The sequence below is a fragment of the Excalfactoria chinensis genome, chromosome 22 (assembly GCF_039878825.1).
Source record: "Excalfactoria chinensis isolate bCotChi1 chromosome 22, bCotChi1.hap2, whole genome shotgun sequence".
In the NCBI taxonomy this organism is placed as follows: Eukaryota; Metazoa; Chordata; class Aves; order Galliformes; family Phasianidae; genus Excalfactoria; species Excalfactoria chinensis.
Genome location: NC_092846.1, coordinates 596,765 through 620,461, shown reverse-complemented (window position 1 = coordinate 620,461; position 23,697 = coordinate 596,765). Strand labels below are relative to the sequence as shown.

Genomic DNA, 23,697 nt, shown 5'->3' with positions numbered 1-23,697 from the left:
TTATTTTGGCCTCAGGTCTGTTCACTGCTAGCGCCACACAGTTGCTCCATGTTGTTTTGTTTTTTTAAAGGCTTTAGAAGAATGTTGCTGTATTCAGTTCCAAAGTGAGCTGTAGCATAGATGCTTTCAAGTAATCCGTGGACTTGAGTCTGTGTTGTTGAGGTTTTGGGGGCTACAGCTTCAAAACAAGTGTTCACAGAACGTTCTTTGTGACCCCAGTATAGGGAACTACTTCTTTTTTTCCTGTGTTGTTCTTTAGTGTGTGTGTAGAGTTTTTAATCTAAAGTGCTATAGCTGGGTGCCTAAGCTGAGCAGCTGTATGCTACAGAAAGACTGCTGCTTGCTGCTGTTTGTCATAAGCAGGTTTTTTTATTTAAGAGTATTTGTATGCATTTAAGAATGCTCTATTAGAAATACGTATCTTCAAAAGGTATATCTTGAACGTAGCTTGTAATTCTCTGCCTTATTTGTGTGTGTGCACACAGAACTGCTCCAACATGCAGTGGGAGAGATGGAAGCGCAGTGTGCTCGCATTGGCGTGTGCCAGCACAGGCTGTACTTGTAAGGGGAAAGAAATAGTACTGGAGTATTTTAAGACTCTTTTTTTTTCCCCCCTTTGAATAACTGAATTTACACAAAGGGCATATAGGAGCTTTGGGGGAAAAAAAATTCTTCCCTAACTGAAAGACATAGAGGTAGAAATCTTAAGTGTGGAAATTGTGGGTGCTTAATGCAGAGAACTTGCTTTACAGTAATCAAAATCCTTGTTGCTTTTCTCCTTTACCATTTTGATTTTCATTTAGAAATGTTACCAAACTGCATTTGTTTGTGCCCACATATTGTGCGGCTTCTCACCTCACTGTGTGCTGTAATTTGCCTCTGCAGGGTACCCTGTGCTGGCTCCTGCTGCTTACTATGACCAAACTGGTGCTCTCGTGGTGAACGCGGGGGCCAGGAATGGCCTGGGGGCACCTGTGCGTCTGGTGGCCCCTGCACCAGTCATCATCAGCTCCTCTGCAGCACAAGCAGGTGAGTCCCAATCCAGCCAGGCGGAAACCTGCTCCCACCATGGTGCCTTGATCCACAGAAAGCAGGACTGAGCCCCTCAGTGCGCTTCTGGCAATGATGACTCACTTGCCCTCACTGAGATCCACTGCAGGGATTTTGTTGAGAGCTTCTTCTGGACTCATTGTGAGCTGAGCCTTGAGAAATAACCCTGAGAAGTAGCATAGCGTAAATGGTGTTATTTTGCTGAATTTTGAGAGTTATTTCAATGGGCCTGCTGGCACTCAGTTTCCCACATAATAAAGGATGTTAGCCTATGTCAAACTCCCGAACGAGAGCCTTGCTTACATAAAATATTATATGCCTGGTCATTGCCATGAGTTGTTTTGGATTGTATTAGGGTTCTTTTGGGAGTTCAAAGTTTAAAAGCAATTTTTCAGCGAGAATCTGTGTGTAAGGATTCCTGGCCAGTGTTGCTAACAGATTATGAAATAGGCTTTAAAATTGTTTCCTTGTAGCTCTTGTTTATTTTGCTTTTTCCTTTTGCTTTGGAACTGGCTGGAGAACAAAAGTATTTGGTTTTGATGTTTTTAGCACTGCAGGAGTGGGTTTCGTGCACTGATTATTTCTAAACGCAGGTTCCTGGATTGGCTAGCACTAAGTGTGTGCCTGTGTTATTGGATCTCAGATCTTAGGGAACTTGTTTGATCCATGTCGCTGTAATAATGCAAACAGCAGTAATGATAATTTTACACTTTGGTATTTGGTGGCTCTGTGTGAGCCCGATGGAGGAACACAAGTTTAGAGTAAAGAGGTGTTTGAAGATTTTGATGTGAAAGATAGATTTTCATCCCGAGTAAAAAAAAAAAAAAGAAAAAATTTATGGGAAATAAAAGGAACCTGATGAAACTTGACTTCCAAACCAGATACAAAATGGATTTTTCAAACTCTGCTTCCTATCACTTTCTTTACAGCAGTTGCAGCAGCGGCAGCTTCAGCCAATGGTGCTGCTGGGGGCCTGGCAGGAACCACCAACGGCCCCTTCCGCCCCCTTGGAACGCAGCAGCCCCAGCCTCAGCCCCAGCAGCAGCCCACCAACAACTTGGCCTCCAGCTCATTTTATGGCAACAACTCGCTCAGCAGCAACTCTCAGAGTAGCTCCCTCTTCTCTCAGGGCTCTGCCCAGCCTGCCAACACCTCCCTGGGCTTTGGGAGCAGCAGCTCCCTCGGTGCCACACTGGGGTCTGCACTGGGAGGCTTCGGAACAGCAGGTAGGAGCTGCAGCTGCTTCACTGGGAGCTGTTGTGGCTTTCAAAACGCACACTGCATTCTAATTAGACTTCTTCTAGCAGATAATATATTGAGATAATATATTAAATCTGTTCCGCGCATTCAGTGCGTTGTCAGGCATCCTTTTGCTGCTGTTGAATAGCTTTGGATCACCTCACCTGTACTTGCATGTGCTCGGTGGAGATACTGGCCTGGCAGGAATTGGCTCCGCAGGGGTAACTGTGTGCTGACTCCTACTCAGCAGTGCTGAGGAACTTGTTTCTGGTGGCTTAAAGAAGGTGGTTTATGTGCTTTATTCTGGATGTTGTTCCTGTCTTATGGCCCAAAAGAACCCAGTATTTGTGGCTGCAAGAAATACAGAAACTTTCTTTTTGTTTGTTCTTAAGGCAGTTGGAGACAAAGATATATATACTTTTTCAGAATAAAACCAAACCAGAAAGCTGTCTGTGGGTTGAGTTTTTTTCCTTTATTTTTAATAGATTTTATTTTTGAAGTAGAACAGTTGTTTTAATTGCTGCTTAGTCTTAGAGGTGGTAATTACGTCCTGCACTTTCCTGCTTTCATCATTCTGAAGGGCAAGTTAAAGCGTGCCTTTTAGAACCTGGTCCATCAGAAGAGGCCGAAAGATGCAGTGTCCCCGAATCAAGTTGCAGGTTTATTTAAAAGCTACTCTATGTATTTTCCTTAATCCCAGCTTGAAAATGCGAACCATCTTGGATTAAAGTCAAGGCAGAATTTGCTTCTTTCATTCCAGTTCATTTGACTAATTGAATTCAGCGACTGGTCTGTGCGAAGCTGAGATGCACATGCTTGTTTTCCCTTGATCCATGAACAAAAATGTGACTCCATTGCTTCTAGAAGTTATGGAAAAAGAATTCATTACAATCCTTAACTATTCTACTATTAAACAAGGTTTTAATGCAAAAGTGATTATTTCTCAAGTGTGTTTGAAGAGGTTTTTATTTCATTTACAAGAAAACTCTCCAAAATGTTGTTTTTATGTGCTTAACTTAAATTCTGATTTCCATTTCAAAAAACCCTGATGCAAACAGAAGTAAAAAAGAAGTGACACCTCAGCTGTTCTCTAATATAATGAAAGGTGAGAAGGAGGGTTCCAACACAAAGCTATATATGCTCTTAAGTAAAGAGTAGATGAAATCTCACGTTGGATTTGTTTTAGCTCTGATGGCTGAAGAACAAATAGGAGGCAGTGCTTTTAGGGAGATGGAATAACTTCCCTTAAACAAAGTGAAACACTTGAGGGGAAAAAGCCCTTTGAAGTGTACAAACCCTTCTTTTCGATGTTCAGAAGCAAAATGCAAGTGCTTGCACCCAGAAGCCAAAATGCTTGCTGTCATTTATTCTGTCACTTCCTTTAGGTAGGTTGTATCTTCTGATCTTCTGGCTTTTTGGAGCTGTATTTCTGGATGTGTTCTCTCGGTATGAAAGCTACTGAACTATTAAGAAACAAAGACAGGATTTGGGCTAATTATTTGAACCAAGGATTTCTAACTTGATGACCAGAAACATCTGTAATTACTGTATGTTGTTTGGGCATAATCAGCACCCCCTTGGGAAAGCAGTACCGCCACACCAGCACATTGCTTATAGGTCCTATTATATTTTTGCCAGTTCTGCAGTCATCTTCAGGTGTCTTTTACGTTGTCTCAGGCAGTTTGTTGTCCTCGCTCACTTCTTCTCTCATCCTCTTTCAGTTGCAAACTCCAACACTGGCAGCGGCTCTCGCCGAGATTCTCTGACGGGGAGCAGTGATCTGTACAAGAGGACATCCAGCAGTTTGACACCTATAGGACACAGTTTTTACAATGGCCTCGGGTTTTCCTCCTCCCCTGGACCTGTGGGTATGCCTCTGCCCAGCCAAGGACCTGGCCACTCTCAGACTCCACCACCTTCCTTATCTTCACATGGATCTTCTTCCAGTCTAAACCTGGGTAAGAGCCACAGTGCCACTGTCTGAGGTTACTGCTGCTCTACTCTCACTTTGTGCAGAGGTGCTGTGTGGGTGAGGTGTGTGTGCTCTGCTTGCTGTTCTTATTCCTGCCACAGGTTCCCTGCTTTTGCAGGAGCTGGTGAAATGCTGAAGCAAGAGTTGCAGCATCTGTGTTCCTTGTTGGTGCCTCTCAGCTGTCAAACAGAAAGGGATGTGCAGTGCTCCCTCAATTCCTCATTATTAAATTAACATCAACTTGGATGACATTTTCAGGTGTTTTGTCACACAGAGAAAGCACCAATTGTTTGTTATCCTTGAACTGAATAGGTACATAGGGACTGATCTGCAAGTATGTCAGATGTTGCAGAATATCCCATCAATGTTCAATATTAAGTTAACTTAGAATAAAGCTGCTTTTAACCAAAACATGTAATGTTATCTGGGGCAGTAATTCTAGCTGAGGATTTTGTTTTTGCTTTTGGAAAATTCCCATCAGTATAACATTATCAAAAGCACATTAGCACACGGCTTTCTTAGTTTTGGTTGAATACATTACTTCATGCAAAGTACATTTCTTAGTTGGTCCAGAACTGTTACATGCAATAAAGGCTTTAAAATAAAGCATGTATTAAATAATGAAGCAGTGCTGATCTGAACTTCCTGAAGTATTCATTCCCAGGCCTCGTAAACAAAAAAGATGGGTTACTCTTTGCATCTGCACCAAATAATTTAGTGTTTGTTCAGAATATTAATTTTTTTTGGTTCTGTCAAGTATCTGTCTGGATTTAATGCATCTTTCGTTTCTCAGAATGCTTTCTACATGCATGCGCACTCTATTACTCATTAGATAGTATATTTGTTTACTGAATGTGTGCGAGATAAATGCTGATTCTGGCTAAAGGTTAGCATGAAATAGTAATAAATTGGATTTTTGAGATCAACCTTAGATTTACCATCTCCTCTTGTTCTGAGCTTTAATAGAATTGGAAAGAGTTTTAGCTTTATTTATGCAGCTGTATAGTCCTTAAGCTGACAGTTGAATAGCTACAATAAATTAATGCTAAAGACTAACCAGAGTCAAATTCTGGCTCTAGGAAAAGTCTGTTGCCCCTGCAGGCAAACAAAAGAATGAATCTTAAAAACTGGATCAGACACAGGTTAGTCTGTTCCAGGAATAAATGATGGAAAGAAAGGGGAGCTTCCATTTGCACAAATGGACCGTGCCCTTGAGCAGTTAGCATGGGTCTTCCCATTCCGACAAGATGCTCCTTTCCTTGTGGCAGCTTTCAGCCCTCTGTGGTTGACTTCATGCTTGGTGGTTACTGCCGAAGTCTCACAGCTGGGTGTGGGTTTCACCTTGAAATCTTTAGAGTCATTTTATTGTATTGTCTTTCACCTGTAGTGTAAGGCACAGTGTGAGTGCAGTCACTGTTTCTTTGAGTTACAAGGTAAGTTTGAATACTATGAAAATATCACAGGCATTATGAGAAGCTTAAGGCAGACTCCTTTTCTGGAATGATATGTAAAATTGTTTGTGATAAAGAGGACGAGGAGAGTTTCCTTAGTACGTAAAAGTGAAAGGGACAGATGGGAACACTCAAATGTAGTGTTTGCCAAAAGGGAAATTAGAGCAGCCCAATTCAGAGCCAAGTCCCATCACTGTGTGGTGTGGAGGAGTTGCTTCATATAGTTCAGTTTCAGGGTTACAGGATGGCTGGTGTTAAATCTCATTTGCAGTCAGGAGAGGTGCAGTTAAATGCTGCTTGTGCGGTGGCTTTGGCTTTGTCACACAGATATGTGAGAGTTGGTTGTTTGCTGGGCTTGTTGCAGAGATTCAGCTCCTGCTCTTGTGGCTTCCTGAGAGCTCATGGCTATGAGAAATGGTATTTGCTGCCTTACTTTTTTCTGGTGTTATGAAGTGACCTCGTGAAATATCTGGGCAATCGTAAGTACCTGAAGGCAGAATGCAGCCAGTCCTTACGAGAACTGCTGAGACAGGAGAGCTGAGCTAAATACGTGCTTTAAGCTCATAGGTGTGCATAGCTGAGACAAAAACACTGTAGGTTTATACAGTGAAAATACAACTTCCCTCTGTCAGTTTGTTTAGAACCAGAACCATGCTGTGCCTGTTTCTTCTGTACAGCTCCATGTGCTGTGTGCTGTCAGAGTGCTTAGCGTGGGCAGCCAGGTGCTGGCACAGCCTGATGGTTGCAGACAGCTTGCAGACCTTCTCTTGAAGCTTGTTCTGGCTGAGGACATGGGAATCTGTCAGTGCCAGAGCCTTCATAGAGTCACACAGTGACTTGGGTGGGAAGGAACCTTAATGATCAAGTCCCAGCACTTGTCAGGGGCTGGTTGCTACCCAATAGCTATCAGTTCTCTGGGACTTTCCCCTCTGTTCCACCTCGGTGTACCCACAAGCTTCATCAGTGCTTCTTCCCCACCCTCTTTCTGTGTGTGACTCTTGAACAGAAAGCATTTTCATTGAGGTAAGATCACACTGAAGCCTTCTTTACCCATCTTACAGTCCCACTCACTCATTAGGGTACAGTTGCTTGAGATGCAGAGTTTGGAGGATGGGTTTCAGAAGCATTTGTGTTAACAGGAAACTTGTCCCTGCATGGTGTCTGGTTCCCTGTATGATGTTGAACCTTATGGAGAGACCTTCAGTCAGCATCTCCACCAGAAGGGACACCTTTAGGAAAACTGAAGTGGTTTAGTTAGATCCTTCAAAGTGAGCAGAAGGTTTTGCTTTGCAGACCTCTGGTAGGGAAGACTCTACCTCCAAACTAAGAGACAAGACATACATGATAGCAGCAGGGAGTGCTCAGCTCTTTCCATTTACAGCCATTTGTAGATCAGGAAATGGTTTTTCATTTCAGTGCATTGTGCTCTGACCTGCTCCAGGCTTTGAAAAAACAAAGGGTAACTGAGTGCTTGGAATGCAGCGGAGACTCACTACACCATTGCTCATTAATTTGGTTTCCTTTCCCTTAGAAGCTATTGATTTCATATTCCCTTGGTGTATGCTGGTCCTTCCAGCAGTAAAGAATATCACTTAGTCACTTGTTAGAGCTCTTAATTAAGAAGTCACGTAGAGAAAATGCCGGCCACACCATTGGCAAAGCAGCACAAGAAAGAGATGGGAACGGGAAGTTCTCGAGTTGCTTTCCTCCTGAGAAAGCTGAGGTTTGGCAGCAGGTGGGGAGAAGTCAGAACATGCCTGCCCAGCTCAGAGATGGGGAAACTTAATTGGCCCGTTATCAGATACTTAATTCTCATAAAGAGTTTCCTGCATGGAAGCTTCCTTGAGGCATTGCTGGCGGGGAGCGCAGTTCACTCTGTTCTTTTTTTTTTTTTAATTAATATACTTTTATTTTGGACCTGTTGTTTGCATGGCTGCTGGGAGAAGGTCTGTTCTCTTTGCAGACAGACCTGCAGACCTTTGCCTTTGAAGGTCTTCCCTCTTCTTTGCAAAGATCACTTGTGGATTTTTTCAGGTGGTTTCCCTTGCTGCCTCCCGTTGGCTTTCCAGGTGGCAAGTTCCCATGTGATAGGATTCTTTTTAAGAGATCTCTAGTCCACTCAGGAGAAATCACACACCCAAGTTATCTTACAGCCTGTGGCCAGCAGAGGGATCCCAAGCCCTGCAAGAATGAGTCCTCTGCTGTGCTGCTGAAGCACAGCGTGGAAAGTACAGGCAAGAAAATGGCATTCCAAGGTTTAAGCTGATTGCTGTCAATACTTGCAGTTTCCTGACTGTGTGATGGATGTTTCCCAGAGCTATTACTGGGTAACAAAGTGCTTTCTTAGTATGGATGAAAATCTTTAGTACATATTTGATAGGATTCTTTGTGATCTTCCTTGCCTTTAACTTACTGGTGTTTATCTGTACTGTTTAGTGATTTGTTTTGTAATCTTTGTTTTTCTACTTGCTTCTTGCTGCCTTTTTACTGTCTAATTTTGCTTAATTCTGTCCTTTGACATGTCTGTTTAGATGGAGTTGGATCAGCAGCAGAGTAGGTTGGGGGGGGGAAATAAAGGTAAGGAACAAAATAAAGTGATTTGAAATCTCAAGTTAGCAAAAAATGCATGCATTGGGATTTATATGTCTGATTTAGACAATGCCAACACAGAGTGAGGAGCAGAAGTTGCTACAGCTTGTTCATTGCTGAGCTTTTCAGTTCATCCCAACCCAATACATGAGTGCTGTGCTAAGGAGCTGTTTGAATGTGTTCCCACCCAGACTGTTTTGGGAGAAGCTCATTTAGCTTGGTCGAGAATACTTCCCTGTTTGAACCGTGTCGTAAATCCATCTTGGTGGAAAAGGAGTAATTAAAAGCAGAATGTCCTGCAGAGGTTGTGCATCCCTCTGAAATGAAACAGCCAAGGAATTCATTTGCGTCTTTTGAAACCCTCTGTTTTTTATGATTTGCAGGAGGGCTCACAAATGGGAGCGGCCGTTACATCTCTGCTGCTCCTGGAGCTGAAGCCAAGTACCGCAGTGCAAGCAGTGCCTCCAGCCTCTTCAGCCCCAGCAGCACGCTGTTCCCTTCGTCTCGCCTGCGCTATGGCATGTCTGATGTTATGCCCTCCGGCAGAAGCAGGCTGCTCGAAGACTTCCGCAATAACCGGTACCCCAATTTACAGCTGAGGGAGATTGCTGGGCACATCATGGAGTTCTCCCAGGACCAGCATGGATCCAGGTGGGGTTTAAAACCTTGCACTGAGGGGAGTGTTTTGCAACAGCTGCTCTTTGGTTTGACATGGTTTGCAGCTTGTGTTGCATCCTGAAGTAAAGGAAAAAGAGGTGTGAAAAGACATTATGTTGGATATTGTAACGCTGACCCTCCTTTTTATAGACCAAAGTCAAGTTCTTACAGCATGGTTTCACTCTCCAAAGAGGAGTTTGCTTGCTAGTCTCACTGGTACAGCTGAACTCATTTGAAAGGTGCCTTGATGTGAGACCTTGCTGCGTTACTCTGTTGAGATCTGCTTTGCTTGAGTCTGTGGGATATAGATAATGGTACATAGGCACAGACCTCGTAAGTGTCACCACTCAAGGTTTCAGATTGCTGCGATATAGGGCACTTGTTTTTTAAAACCTGTGTTTTGTAAAGGCTCCAGGTGTGAAGATTTGAGTGGATTTGTATTAACAAATGCTCTGAGGACACAATTGCCAGTGGCATCACAGCAGCCTTATTTTTCAGGTTTATTCAGCTAAAACTGGAGCGTGCTACCCCAGCAGAACGTCAGCTTGTGTTCAACGAGATCCTCCAGGCAGCTTATCAGTTGATGGTGGATGTATTTGGGAATTATGTCATCCAGAAGTTCTTTGAAGTAAGTGTTCATTCCTCTCTTCACACAACTCTTGCTCACATACCCGCTGTCCTGAGGCATAGGATGAGTTCTTAGAAGCCATGCCATTTGGCTGTGGTTTGGGTATCTGGCTACGCTGTTGCCATTTCATCTCCGCATGCTGCTGCATCGTTCCTTTTGGGGTGACTCTACTGTGGGACTGAAAACCTCTTCTGAAAAATTGATTTTGCCTTCTGACATGGAAAAAGTTGGAGGATAAATAATGTATTGAGGAGGCTGAGATTCAACAAATGTTAGTTTTCTGTCCCCATGGATGCTGCAATGAGATGTCAGTTCTCATGCACTTAGAAATAATGCAGTCTTTGGAAGGTACTTGTGTTAAAGAAGCACAACAAACATCATCCATTGAAGAAAAGTGTGCGTTTCCATGCAAGGGGAGTAAGCAGCTACCTCTCTCTCCTTGAAACTGGTCAGTTCCTTCTTCACTCAGCCTTGGTGATTTTAGTTTGTTTTTTAATCCAGTAATTTTATAGCAAGCCTCTCAAGTGTTACTGCATTAGCAAAGTGCCACATCACCCTGGGATTTGTTTCAAATGTGTCAGGCATGTCAGAGCCAGAACAAACATCTTACTTGTGCCTGTTCAGATCCATTGAGCTGTGGCTGTTTGTTTGGCTTTTTTTTTTCCCTAGTAAGTATGGTGTTTCTTGTTTAACACTTCAGTAAGATAGAATGGGAGGGCTGCTGGTGCTGCTTGACCACATGAGGATTTTGTGCTTTTGGTAATTGCTTTTAATCTTTGCAGTTTGGCAGCCTGGAGCAAAAGTTAGCCTTGGCAGAACGTATCCGTGGGCATGTGCTGTCCCTGGCTTTGCAGATGTATGGATGTAGGGTGATCCAGAAGGCCCTTGAGTTTATTCCCCCAGACCAGCAGGTAATTGTAAGTTTCAACTTTAACTTTCTTCTTGATGTTGAACGTTCCTTGCTGTTTGGTGACATGAACTGTAATCTTCTGTTACTCTTGGTTTTGTTTGTGGATGGTGTTCTTTTGCTTTGGTTTATGGTACATTTGTTATGTTTCTTGTGCATGATAAGTAAGTATGTGATATTGTTCTCGGGTCTCATTGTCATCTCCTTGTTCCACTGAACAGCTAATGGCATTGGTTGTGTGTTAATTCCCTGCAGTCAGATGGTGTAAGCTGGCTGGTGATGGAATTACGAATGTTAGTGAATGAGAAGATGCTTTAAAATCCCTTGAAGTAAATTGTGCCAGAGTTTTACTCTGGCACATTTGCTGGGATATTGCTGCTGTGATATGTGGGTCAGTACCCTGCTTCCCACAGAGTGAGGTGCGTGAGGAGCCCCTAATTCCCATCAAGCTAGGCCCAGTGTTGGAGAAGGGCTGATAATAGCCTCAAATCTACTCAAAACTCATTAATAAATGAATTCCAGTAGGATTTTATTAGCAGTGAATTAAGATGGAAAAAATACACTCTGCAAGCTAGCTACTTAAAGGTGTTAGGAATCATTGTATAGGAGTCTTAATGTAGGTTATTAAGTTAGGGGGGGAAAAACATACCACCACCAACAAAAAACACTGAAATAGAATTTGGAAGTGTGTGTGTTCCTTTGGGGTCAAACCCAGGTTCAATTCAGTGCTATCTTATAGTGGCTCTGTGCTAGCAGAGTGATGAGGGGCAGCACAAACTGGCATTGCTGGTCCAAGGATTTCCCAGTGTCTAATAGAATGTTGTTCTGTGAGTACTGTGTGCTCCTGAATTGCCTGGTTTTGTATCAGTTGCAAAGGTGAATTACCTGTTTGTGACTGTTGAATTCCTCAAACGTCATTTACCATTTTCCATTAAGAAAGCTTTCAGCCTGTGTGTGTTACGTTAGTCACATCTTGAACTTGCTTGTTTGATTTCCCTAATTACAGTATAATATTAGCTTGAAGTGCAGGCTTTTCTCTCAGTGATGAGTAAAGCTTACTTAGAAGTTTGTGAAGTTTGAATGTCTTATATTTCTTTTTGAGGGGAGTAGAGCAGGGAACAATTAGTGCATGGCAAAGTTATCTGTTGAGGGAATATCGGTCTTAAATGTGAACACTTAGGTTTAGGAGGATACTCATGTATAATGAAGAGTGTTCCATCTTCAGAGCAGTGTTGTTGTAGGTGGCTGCTGTATTGTAGCAGGTTTCATCTCAGCCGCTGGAAATCTTCCCTGAGATTACTGAAACACATCAGTGTATCGTTCACACCTTCCATGTTCTTCTGTGTTTAGCAGCAAAGCTTTACCTTTATCAGCCATGAATCCTGGTGGTGCTTTCTGTTTCTTTCTCTCCTAATAGAACGAGATGGTACGGGAGTTGGATGGCCATGTCCTGAAGTGTGTAAAAGACCAGAATGGTAATCATGTGGTGCAGAAGTGTATTGAGTGCGTGCAGCCTCAGTCCCTGCAGTTTATCATTGATGCATTTAAGGGACAGGTAAGTCTTTAACCAAGATACTGCCTCTTGTTCTTTGCATTTCTGTCAGTTGCTTTGCACAGCACAGCAATGACTGTAAGCTGCTCATGTATTTGGGGACCTAACGTTTAGCAAGTGGTAGCTGAAAGGTGAGTGAGCCTACACTGTGAGCCTAGGAATTCTTCAGCCATGTCTCTGTTGTCATATTCAGGTATATCACAGTAAAGCAGCCTTGTTTTACTGCAGTATTTAATATTTTTGACTGATGGGGAAAAAGCACGTGTTATTCATTTATCTTCATAGTAAATGTGGTGAGCAGAGTTTTCTGATGAGTATAGTAAATTTTCATTATAATTCCTTTGTGTGAGGATGGCTGAGAGACTAATTCCTAAGGGTCTGAGGTCAGGGGCAGAACATGAGTTTTGTCTCACAAAGCATAGTTACTTGTGCTTCATTATTCCAGTAGTTCTGGATTTGAGTTGTGTAGCTCCTTTGTTCTGGCTGTAGTTGGTTTGTCTTCCATTACAAAAGTGCTGTTCTGGGTGTTTCCAGCTTCAGCTTAATTGGCTTTGGAGAGTGACTTTGAAGTATTGAGGGTTTTGCCACAGGGCTGTGAGGATAGCCTGGGGTTATTATAGCAGGAACCAGACTTTATTAGCTTGTCTGCTCTTGGAACATCTGCAAAAGTGTTGACTTGCTTGGCTGTGTCAAAACAAGCAGGATTCTAGCTGGGAACTTGCTCAGCAAATTTGGTGGTTCACATTTAGCTTTGGACCTTCCCTCAGGGAGTTAGGCAAGGCAGAAATACATCTGGGAACAACTTGGTGGATGGCAGTGAAATCTCTTTGGCCAGCTGTCCTAGTTTCAACTGAACTTTCATATGCAAGCTTAAACTTAATAGATCAAGACCTTTATCTTCTACGGTTCATTGCATTCAAAAGTCTATTTTCCTACCCACTTCACTGAAAACAGTTATTAAAAATTTGTAGTCTGTCTGCTTGACATCAGTGCTTGGATTTGCTGCTTCTGTTAATTTTAAGCCAGCAAACAGGACTTGGTGCTTTAGACAGAAAACTCCACAGCAATAATAAAATGAATAGGTGTCATGTTCTTAGCAACAGATTTCATAATCCTTTAGAAATGAGGAAGAAGGCTTCTTGTTGTCAGTTCTGCTAAGCACAGTGAAGGCTTTTAAACAAATCCAGATACTTGAGGAAAATCCTTTGAGTATTTTTAACCTTTCTGCTTCATACTATTTCTTACATAGCTTTAATTATGCAACAGGCAAACAGTATGCTGGATTTATTCTTCTGAAACTTTTAGTACAGCTTCTAGTAATTCTTGCCCATCCAGGTGTTCTTTATATTAATCAAGATACTTTACCATTTGTTTCCTGTTCATAAATGGAGAAGGTGAAGCACAGGTAGGAACGTGGTGTGCCTGCAGTCTCCCCATGGCAGTGAGGAAGCAGATGTTTGCACTATCTCAAGCTGCAGTGCTGCAAGCAGAGTTCTGGAGCTGACATTACCTCCCCTGTCCGGGAAAACCTCCATGTGTTCATTTAATTCCAAAAAGGTTTCTGGGATTCACCAAGACTAACAGATGTGTTGCTGCCTGTGCTTGTCTGTTTTTGTTGAATGCAGGTTTTTGCGTTGTCTACGCATCCATATGGCTGTCGTGTGATTCAGAGGATCCTCGAGCACTGTCTTCCTGAGCAGACTCTTCCCATCTTGGAGGAGCTTCACCAGCACACTGAGCAGCTTGTGCAGGTCAGTGTGGGAACAGGGGATTGTGTGCTGGGAGATGTTCTTGGGTTACTGTTCTGTATTAGGAAAGCTAGCAGTGTATTTGGGATTGCAGCTGAGTGTTGCTGGGGCTGTGTGAGCATTGGGTATTGCATTGCTGAGGAGGAACAGAAAGGAGCATGGCAGGCAAAGCATCATCACTAACCACTTTGGTTGTGTGCAAATATCCAGCAAAAATCAATGTTGGATTTGAGTCATTTTCAAACGGAAAGTTAAGTATTGAGTGGGAATGTTTCCTAATGACCTTAAAGGAGTTGATGCAAAGGGCAGATTACACATAGGAAAAGAACATCCTGAGATATGTTAGCTCCCCTTCTTGCCTGCCTTGCCTTCTTGCAGTCCTTCTGAGAGCTCTTTTTTTCTAGGTTTTGTGCATGTGGATCTAGTGGATATAACATGAAGGGAGTCCTGTCCTGTGTGCTCGTATTTAGCGCAGTGGGAGAGGGAAGAGGTTGGGCCTGGAGGCGAGGCATCAAGGCATGCCTCTGGTGCTGCTGAGTGGAAAAAGTACCTACCTTGTGGTCTGAACATGGGCATATTTAAAATACGACGATACATAAGAATAGTCTTCTATAGCTAAAAATCTGCCATCAACCTCCAGTACATGTGTTTGGTGTTCTGGAACCTGGAGAAAGCAGTAAATGGAAATGAGAAAATATTGATGTTTCATGTTCAAAGAAGTTGTGTAGAGTTTTACAGTTGGTACCAAGATGTGGTGTTTTACCTTCTGGTGAAACTCTCAAATGCATGTTTTTGAAGAAGTGGGAAATATGTGAATGATTTAAAGGGTAGGTATTTTAATTAGTGTTCAGTCGAAGTTTGTAAGAATGAATAGACGTTGGGAACTAGATTGATTCGAGTGGCTCCTGTCCAGATTTTCACATACTTCTGTCTCTCAAACAGGATCAGTATGGAAACTATGTTATCCAGCATGTACTAGAGCATGGTCGGCCTGAGGACAAGAGCAAGATTGTAGCAGAAATTAGAGGCAACGTGCTGGTCTTGAGTCAACATAAATTTGCTAGGTATGAATTTGTTTCTTGAAATCTCCACACCCTGTGGGAGTTTGGATGCATGCTGGGGTTGCAAAAGAGTTGGGAGTGGGGTGTAGGAAGGTGAAAGGTGAAAAATAACTTTCTGTTGAATGGCAGAATGCTGTTTATAACCGCTTAAAAACTGGACTGAGTGACAGGCAAGGTAGATTTTACTTGGGAAAAAAGGATAAAGGTGTGAAAGTGTAATTCTGATCCGGGTTCTTGAACCTGAGCAGGAGTATTGTGTTGTTTGTGGCTTTTGTTAAATAGTCACTATCCCTTGGAGAATTAGGATTGTTTTGCTGTCTCTGGGGTGCTGTGTTGAGCCACAAGGGAATTGGGAAAATCGGTGTAGCAGTAGTTCTTTGCAGCCTGCTTTTCACAGAAGACTAATTCTGATGTGCAAAGGCCTTGTGGTCCTTTTGGAGGTATGTATGTAATGCATCTCCAGTAATTTATGTGTGCCTCTTAGGGGAGCCAAAGCAGTCTGAGGTTGTTAGTCCAGCTGCAGCAGAGCTGGAATATGGGTAGAAGCAAAATTCAGGTATGGTATGGGGGTGTTAAAGCTAAGTAACACTTCCCACAGTTGTGAACTGCTGTTGTGTGTGCTTCTTGCCATTTGCTTGTGAAGGCCGAGCTCTTTACTGGCTTACTATACCTTCCTCTTTGTGATGGGTAAAGTAGTGCATTGCTACTTAGGAACACAAGGGAAATGCAGCCCTAAGAGGAATTAGAAGAGCCTGGTCTGAACGCTGTTATTTCAGCCTTTTCCTCCCTGTTAATTAGTGTATGTTGTCCCCTGAGCTGAGCTCTAGTTATGGCAATCACTTGGTGATCTTGTGATTCAGGAAGGGATGCAGACTAGCAAAACTCTCCTTCCCTCACCATAAATCGTATTTAACTTGGCTCTTGAGAGAACAGAGACTACTTCCTAATATATTCAGGAATTTTGGAAGTTCTTTGCCTTTGCTAAGATCTTTCATTCCTGATTTCTCTGTTGTTATAACCTTGGACCTCCATTCCCAATGAGCTCCACTACCGAGAAAGCCAAACAAAGAACAACTCATCTGCTTTTCCAGGGTATGCTATGAGAACAGACGCTGCTTTCAGATCCAGTGTCACTGTAGAGATGCACAAATAGATGTGGATGAAATCAAGCCCAAAATGGTGTCCTGTCCAAATTGCCACTCAGATCTTAGGAACGTTGGACCGCTTGTGTCCCGTTATTGCATTTCTGCACCAGCACATACATCTGTCCCAAAAGGCCCGCACTTGTTAGAGAACAAAAAGCCCAGGTGGTTGTGTGTTTGTGTGCTCACCAGTTGTCTTTCATTGATGGTTACAGCAACGTTGTGGAGAAGTGTGTGACCCATGCTTCCCGTACGGAGCGTGCCATGCTGATCGATGAGGTGTGCACTATGAATGATGGCCCTCACAGTGCCTTATACACCATGATGAAGGATCAGTATGCCAACTACGTGGTACAGAAGATGATCGATGTGGCAGAACCAGCTCAGCGGAAGATTGTCATGCACAAGGTGAGCAGCTGCTGTCGATGGATAAGGATCCTGTGCTTTAAGAAGTGTCACTGCCACACTGGTTGCAGAGCACAAACAGCTAACAAAATAGCTGCTTTTGCCTTTCGAATTTCCTGGCAACTGGGATGTTATGGAGTTGCAGGAAAGTGCTAGTTGATGTATGAAAATAAGAAACAGTGAGATGCTGTTGGACTTCAAAACCAGCTGGTTGCTTTAGGCAGTCTCTTCTGACCCAGTAACCCAGATCTGCACTCATGGCACAGTGAATGCTGATGTAAAGAAAAAAAGCTAAGACTTCTTTTTGCTGTAGCAGTGCCACCAGTTTGGTGCTTGGCAAGGTGCCTTCAGGAGGTCTGGCTATGATGACACACTTGCCCTCTCTGAGAACAGTGCTTGCTAATGAGAGAAGCTTTACGTACTCAGCAGAGCTGAGCCAGACCTCGAGCACTAAGGCAGAACTGCTGGGTGTATTTCTGAGGGCTGCCAAGCACTGCCTGTCACTTCACATCCCTGCTTTCTATCCCTGCCCTGATCAGGAGGTTCACACTGACTGTCTGCACTGTGCTAACGGAGCACGCTTGTTTCAAGTATGTTTTTTGATGAGGGACTTTTGTGGATGCAAGGACTTCACGTTGGTCAATAATGGAGGCGTTTGGGAATTAAAGAAGCATTGTTGCCAGTCGTGCCATCCAAAGCTTGTATGCCTACTCCCAATGGGCAGGAAGCTCTGAGCATCAGGCAGTGTCTTCAGCTTCCTGCTCAGTGAACATGCATGCAAACGAGCTCATCTTCAGGCTGATTCATTCTTAGGTTTGGGAGTTACTCAGAGTAGTTACTTTAAATCTAAACCTGCATTAGAAATAGTAAGTGTGCAAGTGGATGTACACAGTCCAGCAGCAGCAAAATGACCTGTATCATTGCTGATCTTTGTATGAGCTATGGGTATGTATTTAAAAATCCTTGCTGGCACGTTCTTCTTGTCAAGCAGCCTTTTGAAGAACGTGCTAATTAGGTTATCAGCGCGGCTGTCAAAAATAGAAGTGGGATGACAACTAAATAAGAGTGGCTGGATGTGAAGATCTCAGCAACGTTATCGAGCTGAATGAGAGCCTGGGAAAGCAGAGCATGTTGTCTGATCTTAGGCTGTAAGAATTGCTCATGGTGCAAACAGGCAGTTTGTATTGTGCTTTTGATAACAATGGCATGACAACTGATGGTTGAAATGATGTTTTAGAAGGTTTAGAAATGAAGATAAAGAAGTGTTGGATCTGGGAAGCTTTCCTGTCACTTAACCTCTGGGCAGCAGCCAGACCTTCCAGGGAATGCGGTGTGGGGAGGGCAGAGGCCATAAATCAGATTTTCCCAAGTCTGGTTCTTGAAGTTGAATTAAACAGCCAGTGAATGAGCTGAAGGAATGGGGTGAGTTGAGGGGTGGGTTTCCCATGGGAGTTTGGGTCAGCCCTGGCGTATGCAAGTCATGGTGATGTATCTGTCCTGGGAGCAGAGGAGGAGAAGGGAGTGCTGCACATCGTGGTTGGGCTGCTCCCTCCTCCTGTGCAGTTCCCATTGTAGGGCAGAAGGTCTGTTGTGGCTGAGTAACTGCAGGAACTTGATGGCAGTGTGGGATATTTCTTGTGTAGTCAGAAAATGAATTGCTCTTATGTCTCATTCCTCTGAAGCTGTCCAGGAGAGCTTGAGCAGCATGATGTTAGCACAGCTGGAACAGCGCTTTCCCTTGTCGGGATGCTTCTCCACTAACAGTGGCTTGGCTCCAGTTACAGGGATTACAGTGGAGTTGGAAGCTACTTTTATTCTGAAATAGTATGAAGGTTTAATTCCGTAGATCTCTGCTGAAAAAAGCAATAGTGTTGTGAGTGTTGGGTTCAGAAAGAAACTGAACTACTGTTCAGCACAGGAATGCTGCGGGCCTTTCCAAGCATCCCTTAAACACCAGCTGGAGGTCATACTGGGAGCAGCTCAGCCTGGAAGGAGGAGGGCTGTGCTCACAGAGCTGCTGACCAGCAGGAGCTGCTCAGCCCAGCAGCCCTTGTGGTAGCCAGCCTGACCCTGGGCTGCATCCAAAGCAGCATGGCCAGCAGGTCAGGGAGGTGCTCCAGCCCCCTCTGCTCTGTGCTGGTGAGATCTTTGCACTGCATCCAGATGTGGAGTCATCTGTACAGGAGAGACATGGAGCTGCTGGAGTGCAACCAGAGGAGGGCAACAAAAAGGATTGAAGGGATGGAACAGCTCTCCTATGAGGACAGGCTGAGAGCTGGGGCTGTGCAGGTGGGGAAGAGAAGGTTGTGAAGTGACCTGAGAGCTGCCTTCAGTATCTAAAGAGGTGTGACAGGAAGGAAGGGGACCGCTGCTTTAGCAGAGCTGTGATGATAGAACAAGGAGAAGCTCAAAGAGTTAGGTAAGAGATTCAGGTTAGGTATGAGGATGCCTTTTGCAGTGAGGCACAGGCTGCCCGGAGATGTGGTGGATGCCCCATCCCTGGAGACTTCCAAGGTGAGGTTGGATCAGGCCGTGGGCAACCTGATGGAGCTGTGGTGTCCCTGCTCATTGTGGGGCAGTTGGACTAGTTGGCCTTTAAAGGTCCCTTCCAACTCTAAGGGTTGTGTGATTCTGTGCCACCACAGCAGAAGTTCAGCATCCTGAGCCTCAATCTCTCTTTATACCCCATAGATCCGGCCCCACATCGCCACCCTGCGCAAGTACACCTACGGCAAGCACATCTTGGCCAAGCTGGAGAAATACTACATGAAGAACGGCGTGGACCTCGGGCCCATCTGCGGACCTCCAAACGGCATCATCTGAGGCACCGAACCGCCATCCGACATCCACAACCAGCAACCAGCCCTATTCCAGTATACAGTCAGAGCGCGGTACGGTTGCTAAACTACTAAAGAAGAGAAAAAAAAGAAAAAAAAAAAAAAAAGAAGAAAAAGCCTTTGTAAATTTCTTTAATTTTATTATGCATAACATGTACTAATTATTTTTTTTAATTAACTGATTGCCCTGCTGTTTTACTGGTGTATAGAATACTTGTACATAGGTATCAAATGTACATGGAAGGCCACATGTTGTTTTTTTTGTTCACTGTTGTATCTATATTCCAAACGTTCAGGGTGGTTGAAGTACAGGAAGATGTTTTTAATCCATCTATCTGCCTTGGGGCGACTCTCTGCAGATCCCAGCTGCTCTCCGCTGACTCAGAAGTCAGGTTTGGATTGGAGTTGAGCGGCTCGAAAGACGCATTTAATGCTGTTTATAGAGATGGAAACAACCAAACCAAGAAGAATCAGCTCGCTACGGAGCTTCAGTTTCAAACAAAAAAAGAATTAAGTTTCTGAAACTTTTTTAATTGCTTTCTTTTTTTTTGGGGTTATTTTGTTTTATTTCCAGTATAACTTGCTAAAGGAGGTAGCGTAGTGCTTGTTTGGGGAGGAAGATGGACGTGGCCAGGAGGGTTTTAAAGTGAGGGTCGGGTCGGGTTGGGGGGTGTCCTTCTTTACTGCCGACTCGGTTTGTTCTGCTCACACACGGAGAGGCACCATTTGATTATTTAGCATGAGGAAAACAAACCCAACTCGGCTTTGGTCTTGCTTCTATAAATATATAGTGTATACTTGGTGTAGACTTTACATATATACAAATTTGTAGTATTTTCTTGTTTTGATGTCTGATCTGTATCTATAATGTACCCTAGTAGTGGAACATACTTCTGACTGTACAATTGTACATTTGTAAACCTCTGTAATGTAAATGTGGAGAAGTTTGAATCGACATTAAAAACAAAAACCCCGTTTTTTGGTAAGAAAAAAAAAGGAATAAAAAAAAAAACCAACAAAAAAAACAACCCAACCCCCACACCAATAATTAGCAAAACCTGTGCATTTCAGTGTATATTCACACCTTTTATGGTCGTAGCATATAGTGTTGTATATTGTAAATTGTAATTTCAACCAGAAGTAAATTTTCTTTGGAAGGAAATGTTCTCTTTATACAGCCTGGTTCATGGTTCAGAAGATGCTTGGTTCTTTTCTCCCCCCTTGGTCTCTTAGCTGAGCGGTAGCCATCCTTTCTTCAATGTTCCACCGAGCGATTCAGTTCCAAATAGTGTTTCTTTTTGGATCTTACAAAGTAACGTTCTGCTTATTTTGTGACAGTAAGAAACGAGAAGTGCAAAAGTACAGACCCCCCCCCTTAGTTTTTCCTTACAATCAGAGCCCCTTTTCACCTTGTAAAGTGTGAATCACCTTCCCTTTTTGTACAGAAGATGAACTGTATTTTGCATTTTGTCTACTTGTAAGTGAATGTAACATACTGTCAATTTTTCCTTGTTTGAATATAGAATTGTAACACTACACGGTGTACATTTACAGAGCCTTGTGTATATTTCCAATGAACTTTTTTGCAAGCACACTTGTAACCATATGTGTATAATTAACAAACCTGTGTATGCTTATTGCCTGGGCGACTATTTTTTGTAACTCTTGTGTAGATTGTCTCTAAACAACGTGTGATCTTTATTTTGAAAAATACAGAACTTTGGAATCTGGCCTGTTTCCTTCCCTCCTTCTAACAGCTCTGGCTCCCTTTGCCTTCTTTCTGCCTCCTCCTGGATATGGGCTGCATGGAGAAGATGGAGTGCAGGAAGAGGAGGTGTTTATTGCTGCCCAGCATGGGCTGTGCTCAGGAGCTCTTCCTCTCTGAGTGTATTTAAGCCTCTTGGGAGCCCTGTGAGCTCAAGGCCAGCACGCCATCCATCCCTCCTGTTGGATGTGTTGTGATGGGAGGTATATTGAGATCCACCTCTGTGTGAGCTCTATTGGTCACTGCAGCTCTTGCATAGAGAGGGGCAGGAGCTCATTTTCCCCACTTCCTCCTATGTTTTCCTTTTGTTCCCCTTTTCACCGTTGCAGTGTGGGTTCCTTTTCCCTTCTGGATGAGGTGCTACCTGATATGGGTTAGGAGCTCAGCGATGGTGATAGGATGGTTGGACTGGACCCATCCCATGCTAATGTGCTTGTGGTGGGGAGGAAAGGTCAGTAGGTGTGAATGCAGCACGTGGTGATGGCTGGGAGCTGCAATGGAGCTGTTAGGGCTGCAGCTGAGCACTGAGCTCGTATCTCCATGGAAACTTGACTCCCAGATCTCATTCCCAGGAGGCACTCGGTGTTCAGCTCTGATCCATCACAGAGAGGGCAGAGTTGGGGTGGTTCCTCCTTACCTTTACCTCCTTTACCTTCCATTTCTTACCTTTACCCTGACTTCACCAGCAGTTGCTCGCTGCCTGGAGGCTGCACACTTATCAAGCTGCTGGGGCCCACTGTGCTCTAATGAAGTGCTGACCCTCAGCTCAGGTGCAGCCTATGGGCAGTGCTGGGGGCACAGCTGGGTGCTGCAGCCCTGCTGGAGAGGCACATGGGCTAAAGGGTGCTTTGATGTGGGGCAGGCCTTGCTCCATCCTGCTGCCCATCAGCCACATCCCACCCCATCAGCTGCATCCCACCCATAAGCCATACCTCATTGCAGCACCCACGTCCCATCGTGTCCTCCATGTCCCACCACATCACCCATCACAGCATGGGCTGGGTTGAGAAGGACCCCAATGCTCACCCAGTTCCAAGCCCTGCTGTGTGCAGGGTCACCAACCAGCAGCCCAGGCTGCCCAGAGCCACATCCAGCCTGGCCTTGAATGCCTGCAGGGATGGGGCATCCACAGCCTCCTTGGGCAACCTGTTCCAGTGCGTCACCACCATCAAGCTCACCACATCCCAAACACACCCCGTGTTTCCCACCACGTCGAATCATTAAGGATGGGAAAGACCTCCAAGACCCCCCAAATCCAACCTCAGTCCACCCCACCGCAGCCCACTGACCACGTCCCCCATTGCCACCTCCCCACGGCTCCGGGACCCCTCCAGGCACAGTGACCCATCCGCCCCCCCGGGATGTCCCACCGCTCTGCTCAGTGCAGGGAGCGCCGGGAACCGCTGCGGGGCGGTGCAGCCTCAGCAAAGGGCTCCTCCCCGCTGGCATTGAGGCATCCTTTATTATGATTTGCATCCCGTTAATTATTGCACAATTAAGGCGGACAGAAGCTGCAGTGGTGCCCTGAGGGCTGACTGAGGGGGTCTGCTTCATCCCCCCCCCCCACTTTGGGTGCCCCCGATCAGGGATGTGTCCAGCGTTGTAGCCGAACTGGGCTGATTTCCCTTCTAAATCCAGGTGATGTCCCTCCGCGTGGGGAGACCACGTCTCTGCCATCCACCCCCAGCTCTGCCCGTGGGTCCCGCTGCCATCTGCCCCATGTCCCCTCCTTCATCTGTCCCGGGTCCTGCTGCCATCTGCCCCTCATTTTCCCCCATCTGCCACAGGATCTGTCCCTGAACTCCTCTTCCACCTGCCCCATATCCTCCCTATCTGGTTATCCCCCCATTGCCTCTGCATAACTATATCCACCCCCGAGTCCCCCTCACCTACCCCTGAGTCCCCTCGTTTATTTCTCCCCTTTCATCCCTGCTTCCCCTGTCCCACTTAGCCCAGCCCCCTTATATACCCCGTGCTGCCCTCTCTACCCCTGGATCCCTCCATCTGCCCCTGGGTCCCATCAATCTGCTCCAGGTCCCTCCCTATCTATTGGGTCCCCCTAGGCTCCTCCACACACCCCCTTTGTACCCCTGGCTTCCCCCCATTTGCTTACTCCTGGGTACACTGGTCTTCCCCATGCCCTGCTATCCACCCTAACCCTAGGTTCCCCACCACCCTCCCACCACCATCTACCCCTGGATGCTCCTCTGTCTACCCCTTCATCCTTCTCTATCTGTCTTTATGCCCTCATCTATGCTGGGATAACCCTTATCTTTTTGCATCCTCCCCATTTGCCCCCATGCTCCCTAATTACCTCTATCTTCCCCCGGTCTTCTCCTGTGCCCCCCTAACTATCTCTGGGTACCCCCCTCTATTCCCATACCCTCCTTTCTACCCCTGGGTACCCTTCTTTACTCCTGGGTACACCCGATCGTCCCCATGCCCCCTCATCTACTCCTGGATCACCCCTATTTCCCCCACATCCCCTCTAACTGCCCCTGGGTACTCCCCTAACTAACCCTATATTTTCTCTATCTACTCCCACTCCCCTTAACTACTGTTGGCTACTCCTCTAATTGCCCTTCATCTACCCCTGGGTACCACCCTACTCCTGCATCCCTCCCTATCAGCCTCCAAGCCCTCTATCTTCTCCTAGATATCCCCCTAACTGCCCTGAAGTCCCTCTGTCTATCG

At 44.9% G+C, this 23,697-nt stretch overlaps 1 protein-coding gene and 1 non-coding gene across 9 annotated transcripts in view; both read left to right on the top strand.

The window, feature by feature from the left end:
* The window catches only part of PUM1 (pumilio RNA binding family member 1), a 70,912-nt gene extending 49,944 nt beyond the window's left edge, over positions 1-20,968 (top strand). For 4 of the 8 annotated variants that reach the window (XM_072355268.1, XM_072355272.1, XM_072355271.1 and 1 more), the window contains exons 12-22: positions 886-1,029; positions 1,980-2,276; positions 4,011-4,247; positions 8,685-8,952; positions 9,457-9,586; positions 10,369-10,503; positions 11,911-12,048; positions 13,671-13,796; positions 14,736-14,857; positions 16,212-16,404; positions 19,093-20,968. In XM_072355268.1, coding sequence (XP_072211369.1) covers positions 886-1,029; positions 1,980-2,276; positions 4,011-4,247; positions 8,685-8,952; positions 9,457-9,586; positions 10,369-10,503; positions 11,911-12,048; positions 13,671-13,796; positions 14,736-14,857; positions 16,212-16,404; positions 19,093-19,224 — 1,922 coding nt within the window. In that variant the 3' untranslated portion in view covers positions 19,225-20,968. The remainder of the gene's footprint in view (positions 1-885; positions 1,030-1,979; positions 2,277-4,010; positions 4,248-8,684; positions 8,953-9,456; positions 9,587-10,368; positions 10,504-11,910; positions 12,049-13,670; positions 13,797-14,735; positions 14,858-16,211; positions 16,405-19,092) is intronic. The other 4 variants (XM_072355273.1, XM_072355269.1, XM_072355274.1 and 1 more) reach the window with 2 other exon arrangements.
* LOC140261875 (small nucleolar RNA SNORD103/SNORD85) lies at positions 16,757-16,842 on the top strand. The gene has a single exon (XR_011905788.1). It is a non-coding gene; the product is annotated as a small nucleolar RNA SNORD103/SNORD85 (small nucleolar RNA).
* Positions 20,969-23,697: the final 2,729 nt, after the last annotated feature.